Raw genomic sequence first — 9,393 nt, 5'->3', positions numbered from 1 at the left:
TATATATATATGAAAAATAAACCTTTTCCTCTCACTGGGAAGGTGACCCTCTTTGCTCATTTGTTTTACTTCCTTTCCCATGTACTGCTTATGCCGTATGCCTGGCGAAAAGTGTCGGACAGGCTGACTGGAAGGTCCAACAATTTTACCCCCCCCCCTTCTTTTAAAAAAAAATTACTCCCTTCTCCTACGCCAAAAAAAAATATAGAAAACACGATAAATATATGCGTTCGTCTTTCCCACACACTCCCTACTATTACTGCTATCACCATCATCGTTGCTTCTTCAATATTAGCTGCACGTGTGCCACATATTGCCCGGTCCTTTTTTTCTCCGTTTTTTTTTACCTTCTCTCATTTAGAGTCCAGTAATGAATTCACACATCTTCCATTTCCCATCTCCATCTTCCGTGTGTGTGTGTGTATGTACCCCTTCTGCAGCTGCAATTGTTTGTGCGTGCAACAAAATTTTTTTTTTGGTCCGTATGATGTGTCCTCTTCTCCTTCGTTTTAGTTGTTATTCCGTTCAACTCCAGTTTTGCTATCTCTGCTCCCTCCCTCTCTTTTTCTTTTTTCCCCTTCTTTTTTATTCATTAATTTTTTCTTTTGTTTTTACCGCAGGGTGCTGGACATCCACTACACACTTGAGGCCGTAGCTCTCACAACTTTACTGTTATCATCATCATCATTATTATTATTATGATTTTCCCCTTTCCTTTTACATGGTGTAGCGGGTCATGCGTTTTATCTTCATGCTATCCTTTCCATTATATCGGGGGGGGGGTTGTGCTTGCTTCATGTATTTCCAGTAGCTTATTCTTCTACTTTATCTTCATTCTGCTTTACTTATTTTACATTTATTATTTTATTTTTGCTTTTGGTACTCTTTATTTTTATATTCCTGGCTACGTATGGTTATTGGCTCGTTTGTTCATTATATTAGGAAAAGATTTTGAGGGTTGGCTCAAGGACGAAAAAAGAAAAGTTGAGTGGTGAGCATCTAAACAGGAATCACGTACTTTTATTGCGGGTGGGACCCGTCCCGCGAGAGCTTCCCACCAATTCGCTGCCCACATGCGGCTTCATTCGCGTCAGGTATTGACATTATTGTGTACTCGTGCTTCATCACTGCTTACAACTGGGGGAGAGACCGCAGCACCTTCCTGTGACGCTTTTACTATTCGTTATGTGAGTGGTGTTAGTTCCTCGCTTGTGTCATTGTCATGCACGACAAGAGACACACAACTTCACCAGTGTGCATTGCAGTGGGTGGAGCGGTTATCGTCTCAGCTGAAACATTTTCCAGAGGGTGCACCACTGGTGGATGAAGTGGTTGTGAACATTTTTCGCGTTGTGAAGAACTCCATGCGTAGTAGCAACGGCAGCTGGGGTGAGGGAAGTGTGCCTTCGCTGTGTATAAATGGATTGCTGTTGGGTTTGGATGAGCGACTGACGGGGATGCAGTTTGCTTCCTGGAGGCCTCAAGCCGTGTTGTATTCATTGCAAGCTATTGCCATGACGGAGTGCGCGAGACAACTGGGTATGACAAACTTACTTTTTTACTGTGCAAAAGAGCATTTACAACAATTTGACGAGAATCGTGTGGCCCGTTTGTTGTGGTGCGTTGCGAAGCTCCAGCAAGAGGAAGCGCAAGCGGTTCTGTGGAAACTTGCGTGCCGTCGTCTTTTGCGACTGTACCCCAAACTGAAAGCCCCCAGCCGTGCGTTGGTGTTGGAAAGTCTGCTGTTGACCCATGGTTGCACTTGCGAAGCACAACAACAGCTGCTGTGTTTGCTGCATGAGGATATGAGCAGTAACAGAGAGAGCGGTGAACACCATGATAGTGAAGGGGAATATCCCGCAACGGCGCTAATGGACATTGAGGGGGAATACCATGTGCTGAAGGCTCGATTACTTTCTCAGGTTCACCACTTACCAGTGGGAACTTTAATTGCGATGTTGCGGGGTGGTAGTGGGCAGCTGTCGCCTTGCTCGCCGCATTCAGGAGGAGCCACCACCGCAGATACGGAGACTACCTATTATTTGTTGAAGCACCTCATCCGTCGTCCCCTCGATGGTGCAGCATGCCGTGAGGTATTGGAAGTTATTGCCTCTTTTGAGCCAACCGACCTTACAGAGTCATTGAGACGTCACGTTCTTGACTGCGTTAGCTCTAAGCGTTCCACCGCGACCTCCGTGGGTAATAATCCTGCACAGTTGTTGGAGGTGATATGTCTCGCTGTAGTGTTGGAGCGGCAACAGGTGCGGAACGTCGGTGAGGAACTGTTATCGCTTCTTCATTCGCTCATCATTGAGTGCTACAATATGCGCGATGCTCCGCTGCGGCGTTGCTGTGGTCGCTTGGCGGGGTTGCTGTCAGTGGCTCTGGACGTGTTTACGGCATGCAGGGGGAAAATCGGCCCCATGGACCCAGCAATTACTGAATGCAGCAGCATTGTTGTCAAGTTCCCTGAGGTTTGGGAACAAAATGGGGTTGCTGTCACATCTACTGTCTCTGAATGCATCACCGCTGTGCGTGTCATTTGTGAGCTACTGCGGGTGCCCCCTCTCCTAAGGGTTGTTACAGAGTCTGCAACCTCTCCTACCATCGTTTCCAGTGAAGGTAATTCCACGGATGACCACAGCGGGAGTTTGGGCAGCAGACAAAAGTTGGTAGAACCGCTACTGGAACGCTGCGCGAAATGTCTCCATCGTGACAATGTGCTTGTACCTGCGTCGGCAGTATTTGACACTTGGCAGCATGTGGCCCGTGTTTCTTCTTCTTCCGCTATTATCGGGGGTCCTGTTTCTAGGCTTGGAGGCGGAGGGAAGCACGACGCACTTCAACAAATTGTTACCGAACTGTTCACATATACAGAGAAGCGACCGTCGGAGTTTCCGCTTCGGGAAATTGCAAAGTTTTTAGGAGCGTCATCCCATCCGCTGCCGATGGAGGCTTATGACCTTTTTATTCGCTGTCTCAAAAATGAGCGTAAGAATGTGAGTGCTCACTACTTGGAGCTGCTGCTCAGCTCCCTGGAAGAAGTTTCCGCCCGCGGCGACAAGGTCGTGTTAGAACGGTTGCTTTTGTCACTATTTGTTCGATCTCTTGGCCACGACGATGCGTTTGCTCATACTGCTCCCTTCACGGCACGGCAGTTTGTGCGACTGTTTCACTGTTGCACCAATCTAACCTTAAATGCCGCGGCCTCGATGCGGGCGACACTTCTCCAACGTATGACAGTGGCTTGCAGTGAAGCTGCGGGGATCGACGACCTCAACGCGGTTGCTTCCTTATTACCATTGTTGCAGCAGGGGGCTCAAAGGGATGCGCTGGCAGCAGCCCTTGTGGCGCGAGGGAAGGTTTTGAATCCAGCGACGATGTCTGATGTGCAGAAAGCCCTGTTGCTTGTGTACCTTTACAAAGCGGGAGTGCCAATTGACGATGGCTTAACAGACGCTTTCCGTCGAAGGGCGTGAAGTGGCGGCGCCCCTGACGGTGGAGCGAAAGTGTGAGTGGTGTTGGTGTTACCGCCTAATAAGTCGTGTTCGCAGTGTTTGAGTGGTTGCGAGTTGCCGTTTTATTGTTATGCTGCAGTTCATACTTCGCTGGTATTTTATTTCCGTGTAATTTAGTCGTCACGTCACGCCATGTCACGTTCTGTCGAGTAAGGGTGAGGGGATGTGAGTGTTTTCACTATCGAATAAATACCTCTACATGGGCCGAGCACTGCTTTCTGTTAATTGTCATTTCCTTCTAATTGCTTTCCCCTCCTCTCTTTTTTTAAAAATAAAATAAAATAATGTGTGTACGTTTATTGCGCTTATGTGTGCACGATACAGTCTAGCAACAGAAGACAGGTCGTATGCATTCGCTACGGAGCAACAAACAAGAGGCTCGTGTTGATAATGACCCGCTTCAGGAAGTTGACTACTCATACAACGTGCAGCAACTGCAGGCAGAATTTCATGTGTTACCTCCCTCTGAGGCGTACCGTGAGTTATGTTTCCGTCATCAATGCAAGCCTATAAACTCTGTTGCCAACTTGTTTTCTTCATGTGTTGGTGAGTGGAACGTAACAACGCACTTAGATTTTTCCCAGTCATACATTGGACCCAAAGGTGTGCGGCCTGTAGTTGAACTGTGCAAGCGTTTGCCCGCCCTCAAGTCATTTAATTGCGCAAATAATTATCTCACTAACAATGCGGTGTACTTCATTTCGAGAATGGCAGCGTTTCATCCATCATTAGAGCGCCTTGAGCTTAGCTTCAACGAGTTTATATCATGGACAGGTGGTAACTTTCTCTATGAGCTGACACTATGTAACAGTAACATTAAAGAGGTGGGAGTTCTTCACACCAAGATCCCACCAAATGTAGCGGAGGAGATATTCCGGCAGTCACGCTGTAATTGTGTCCTTGTGTATCAGGCTATGGGAAGACCACCGAAGCAAAGCAGCCATCCAGAGGCGATTCACTTGCGTGCGATGAAACGTTTCTTTAATGACATGCAGGAGAATGGCACGGTTCCAGCTTCCGCTCTTGTTGAAGGTCACCGCGAGCGGTGCCGCATACTTGGTGAGGCGTATGATGCGTCCAAATACACAAAAGCTTTCTACGATGAACTAAGTTCTCGTCTACCACAAGATAATATTTCGTGGGAGGCTTTCATCATCACACTTAAGTTAGATGGTAGCGTGTATAACGAAGAGGCTGTGAAAAAACTTAGGCGGTTGTTCCTCGAATTTAATATGGAACCAACCGCTGAACTAGATGGCTTTGTGGAGGTGCGGGACCTCCCCGCTATGTGCACACGTCTTAACAACGAACACGCACCTTCAACTGTAATTAAGAATATGTGTGATGTGCTGGGGCTAGATGACACCATGACACTGCAGTGGGATGAGTTTCTGTCACTCATGTACAATAGCGTGGCAACAAACATGGAGCACGGCGTCAACCTGCGCATGGCATCGCCGCATTCGGCCGTGAAGATGCTTCACCTTTGATTTAGAAGGTGTGTTTTCTTTTTTGGCCTCCTCCATTGTTGCTGTTGCTGTTGTTTGCGTACTTTTTTACGCGCCGCGCTGTATGTGAAAAAAGGGGTCGTGCGAATTCGCTGAACTACACTCATCTTTGCAGGCATGCGTCCTGGTGTTTTTATGTACATGTCGAACATTTTTGAAACGTTGGATACCCCTTGCAGTGATGTCACATGTTTTCTTGTGTATTATTGCTATATTGTCACCGTTATTATTTTCCTTTCCTAATCCTTCCGTGCTTCTTCGGCTTAGCCGTCACACCTTTTTTTGTCTGCACAATTTGACTTTTCTGTTTCAAGTGATGCATCGACCCTTATACATTTCTTTCTCTTTTTTTTTCTCGTTTCCTGCCATTCTCTACCTCTTATACTTGGCATTTACCGCCCTGTTCTTTACGGTCGTGCGGTTTGAAGAGAAGGAAAGAGAGATAAGCGGGTGATATTCCCCCCCCCGTATTTTCCACGACTTCGTTTAGCGGCAGCAAATATGTTCGCCCCACCGGAGTGTACAATAGAGGGGGAACTTCCCCTGAAGTGCGAGTCGCCATTTTCTTCCGTTTACCGTGATCCTCAAGGGGCTGTTTGGACGGTGGATTCAACAAGTACCCGCGTGTTCCGCTTTCCGAGGGTAGTGGTTTGCCCGAACTCAGCCCCCGGGCATTCATCACCTGCGCCAAAAGGCTCAGATGAATTAGATCAGCCTTATTTCGATTGTAGTGAAGAAAATGACCGTGTGTTGTCCGTTGTTTTCACAACTGTGCGCGATGACGAACGTTTTTTTGTATGTATTGCGACGGCGGGTGGATGTATTGCTTTTGGTGTTGCGGATAGTTTTGAAGGCGACATTCGCCGGGTCCAGTTGGGTGTAGAGTTAACGGCACTTGCTGCAGCCCCTTGCACGGATGGGGCATCAGCGAAAGATTGTGACGATGGGAATGAGGACCTTCTTGAAACAACAAGTCTTTGTAACAGCGGTTATGGCGGTGGCGTGTTGGTGTCATCATTTGATGGGACTTTCAGTGAGGTAATGCTTTTGTGCTGGGTTTCCGGCAGTTGCGCTGCCGACCTGCCGCAGCGGGACTCAGACGTGGACGTGGTTGGCTTATTTCGAGTGCAGGGGCGCGTGTGTGGCCTCATGGTGGATGAAGTCGGTGACCGAGTTGTTACTGTTACTCAACGAGGTGATGTGGATGTGTGGAATTTGCGCGCGAATGTTGATGAGACACATACTTTTGGCATGCCCGCATACTTGGCGTCAGAGTATGGGGAACCATGTTGTTCCATATTGCTTGGAGGTTATCAGTTATGGATCGGAACGTCAAAGGGGTTTGTGATAGTTTTTTTCCTTCAACCATTAGGGAATGTCGTTAGTAACGACAACAGTCCATGTATTTCGCATACAAAATGCAATGTTGATGAAAGTAAGGGTTCGAGAGGGGCGCCACACCGCGTGTGGCACGCACACGGTGCTACCGCAGTCCGCAGCCTTTTAGTTATGTCCCTTGGCCGTTTGGTTTGGAGCTATGGTGCAGATCAGCAGGCAAATGTATGGGATACAACCGAGTTGCTGCTGCGTGGGTCTCTCCAGTTTCCGTGCGGTGACCTGAGTGAGTTATGCTGTGGAGGACAGTACCTGGACACCAGTGTTTGGGGCGTCTGCAGCGAATCGGGGAAGTTGACACAATTCAGGGTGAAGGAACTTCTGTTTGGTGGTTCCAGGGGCTTGGCTGCTGCACTTTGTGGACCAACTTCTAACGAACAAATGGAACGTTGTAACGTTCTCAGTTCGTTCGTCTCTTACCTTTGTTCGTTATTGAATCCAACGTCCGAACAACCTCATGCCTCATCCACAATGATCACAGCCGCCACTGATGAATCGAACTGCTCCTATGGTCTTTCATTGAATGGAGATGGTGACACCGATACGGATAAGTATGAAACAGATACACTTTGTTTACCGCCACACATGGAGGTAGTTGTTAAGCAGATGGAACAGTGCTATCCCGCCTCCCACCTTCTTCCCCATGCTGTGACTTCCCTTGTCAAAGGGCAACGAATCGTGAGCCAGTTGACTGCTAACGAGAGACGCGGTTCAGCAACCTTCCTAGACGGCCTTCGCCACCTTCAACGTCAGCATCAACAAGATAGTTATGACCTTAAGGCTTTGCGGTTGCAAGTGGGGGAGGAGCGAAAAAAACGTCAAGATGCAGAAGCGCGCCTTGCGGAGAGGGAGAATGAGACCCATGAATACCAGCAGCGGCTTGAGCGACTCACCGTTTTGCAGGAGGAGTGTGAGAAGCGCACAGCGACGTTGGAGCGGCAGCTGAAGTCTGCGAAGAAGGCAGCAGCGGTCACATCTGCTGAGGCGACGCGGTTGTGCGAGATGGAGGCAAACTTACATGAGGCGCACTGTACGGTGCAAGGACTGCAGGAGCGAATGGAGAGCCTTGTGCGCGAAAGGCAAGAGTACCTGCGTGTCTCGCAGGAAAACAAATCGTTGCGGGCACAAGTGCGTCGGTTTGAGCTGAAACAGCAGGCGGCTAAAAGGGCTCTTGCGAACTTTATTGCAACGCAAGATCATATTGTTGATTCCTTAGGAAACATACTTCTGGTGGATGAGGGTGGGGACCATAGAAGGGCACATGCCGACATAGACAACCTTTATGAGTGGCTGTGCCGCAACATTGAAAACCAGCAAGAGTTTCTTGCTGGGCTCAAGCGAAGTTATGAAACGCAAGCCGGCGGTGTCGCTGAAGATCGTATTGGACAGTAGTGGGGAAAGTGAGATATTGTGAAATGTACCTGTTCTACCTCCGCTACGTGCGAGCTCTGTGGTAAAGGGAGTTTTGGGTGGTTTCACTCTTTGTCACAGTTCTGTTCTATCGAATAAATCGTTTGAGCCCGTATATCTCCTTATGTCGTGAACTTTCGTCACAACGATTTTTTTTTTCCTTTTTTGGTCCCCGTGGCACAAAGTTTGGATGCCGGTGATGCTGCGGTCGCCTCATTGCTGATTCGATGAAGATGACGGCCCGCAGCTGGAAATCCTGCGTCGGTAGCGTTCACATGTTTCTTTGTGGGAGGGGACCGAACTTGTCTCTGCAGGTTCCCCAGGCTCTGATACATGCATGCGTAATGAAAAAGAAAGATACACTTGTACTCCCTTCCTTTCTTGTGGGATGGTTTTGTTGATGATTTCACTCGTTTCGGGCACAACATAAATACAGTTTTTTAATTATTTTTTTTTGCGTTCATTCACATATGCCTGTGAAACCCACACCTCCCTCAAGTTGTGCCATCTCATTCTGTGGATTGTTTTATTAACAATGCAGAATACTTTTTGTTTGTGTGGAGAAACTAGGAGTGAAGCTTAGTCGTGCAGCGGTTTATTCACCACTTGCAGAAAATTTTCTCCCTTCTTCCTTCAAGCTTCTTTGCAGAAGTCGCAGGGTGACTCTACCTTTCATTTGTCTGCTCGGGGAAAGTTATCATCATGGCGATGCGCAGCAATTTTTTGTGTAGGTTAGAGGTATACAGGGGGCCTAATGAATGTACCCTCCGCTCATTTAGTATAGAGGAAGCTCCAAGTACTATACTCGAGATGGTTAACTTACTTAAAAGTTACGACCTTCGCCTGCAACATGGTACCTTCGAGCTTACCGCTGCTCATGGTCAGGATGAAGCGCCCCGCAAGCTGCTCAGCGATGATGATGTGGTGGCATTCTTTTCAGTGCATAGTTGCCCTTGTTTTGTGTTCACGGCGGTTATAGATCATTGTGATAGCGGCGTGGGAAGCTCAATGCTGGTGGATGACCCGCTCGTACTGTTATCCATTCAACACTCGGATGGAGGGGTCCCAACTACGAAACGTTTTATTCCCCCTCGTCGCGAGATCTGGAAGGCTCTCTTGGTAGCGGTCCGTGGCGCTATTCAGCAAGTTTTGTTGCCAGGACAGCAACTAACCTTGTTCTCCACTGAAGGCAACGGTAAGGCGTTGACTGAGATATGCAGCGAGGAGGCAGCTGCTCTACTTATAAGATCGTGTATGGCGCAACGAAGCGTTTGCCATCTTACATATAATATTGGCAGAGGCGACACCGGAGCCAAGGTGGTAGGAGCGACTCTAGCTGAAGTTGACAAGAAGGAAGATAAAAACAAAGTTCCCATATCCACAAAGAACGATAACGATCAACTTCCCACTTGTGCGGTCGTTAACGCGCGTTCAAAAAATATGGACCAGAATTTGCCCCCTGAACCAGCCAAGGCAGAAACTGTGAAACCAGTGGCAGTCCCTGAACCAGCCAAGGCAGAGACTGTGAAACCAGTGGCAGTCCCTGAACCAGCCAAGGCAGA

General features: G+C 48.2%; 3 protein-coding genes and 1 pseudogene across 4 annotated transcripts in view; all 4 read left to right on the top strand.

Annotated features, from left to right (window-relative positions):
• TEOVI_000315000:pseudogene overlaps positions 1 to 203 on the top strand; it is a 384-nt pseudogene extending 181 nt beyond the window's left edge. Inside the window, 2 exon segments of the mRNA in view lie at positions 1 to 174; positions 177 to 203. Of these exon segments, the coding sequence occupies positions 1 to 174; positions 177 to 203 (201 nt within the window).
• Positions 204 to 1,073: 870 nt separating this feature from the next.
• On the top strand, positions 1,074 to 3,479 carry TEOVI_000314900 (uncharacterized protein; the record flags this gene model as incomplete). Its single annotated transcript, XM_067226107.1, has 1 exon — positions 1,074 to 3,479. One exon carries the CDS (start codon positions 1,074 to 1,076, stop codon positions 3,477 to 3,479), a length of 2,406 nt encoding a protein of 801 aa, XP_067082208.1.
• Positions 3,480 to 3,865: 386 nt separating this feature from the next.
• Positions 3,866 to 5,008, top strand: TEOVI_000314800 (leucine-rich repeat-containing protein; the record flags this gene model as incomplete). The annotated part of the gene is made up of 1 exon (XM_067226106.1): positions 3,866 to 5,008. The coding sequence occupies one exon, from the start codon at positions 3,866 to 3,868 to the stop codon at positions 5,006 to 5,008; it is 1,143 nt and encodes a 380-aa protein (XP_067082207.1).
• Positions 5,009 to 5,527: 519 nt separating this feature from the next.
• TEOVI_000314700 (wd40 repeat domain-containing protein) lies at positions 5,528 to 7,813 on the top strand (the record flags this gene model as incomplete). Its single annotated transcript, XM_067226105.1, has 1 exon — positions 5,528 to 7,813. One exon carries the CDS (start codon positions 5,528 to 5,530, stop codon positions 7,811 to 7,813), a length of 2,286 nt encoding a protein of 761 aa, XP_067082206.1.
• Between the last annotated feature and the right edge of the window lie 1,580 nt (positions 7,814 to 9,393).

Source organism: Trypanosoma equiperdum, assembly GCF_001457755.1.
Source record: "Trypanosoma equiperdum strain OVI genome assembly, contig: ctg_678, whole genome shotgun sequence".
Taxonomy (NCBI): Eukaryota; Euglenozoa; class Kinetoplastea; order Trypanosomatida; family Trypanosomatidae; genus Trypanosoma; species Trypanosoma equiperdum.
The sequence above is the reverse complement of the archived record's forward strand: the minus strand, read 5'-3'. Positions and strand labels throughout refer to the sequence as shown.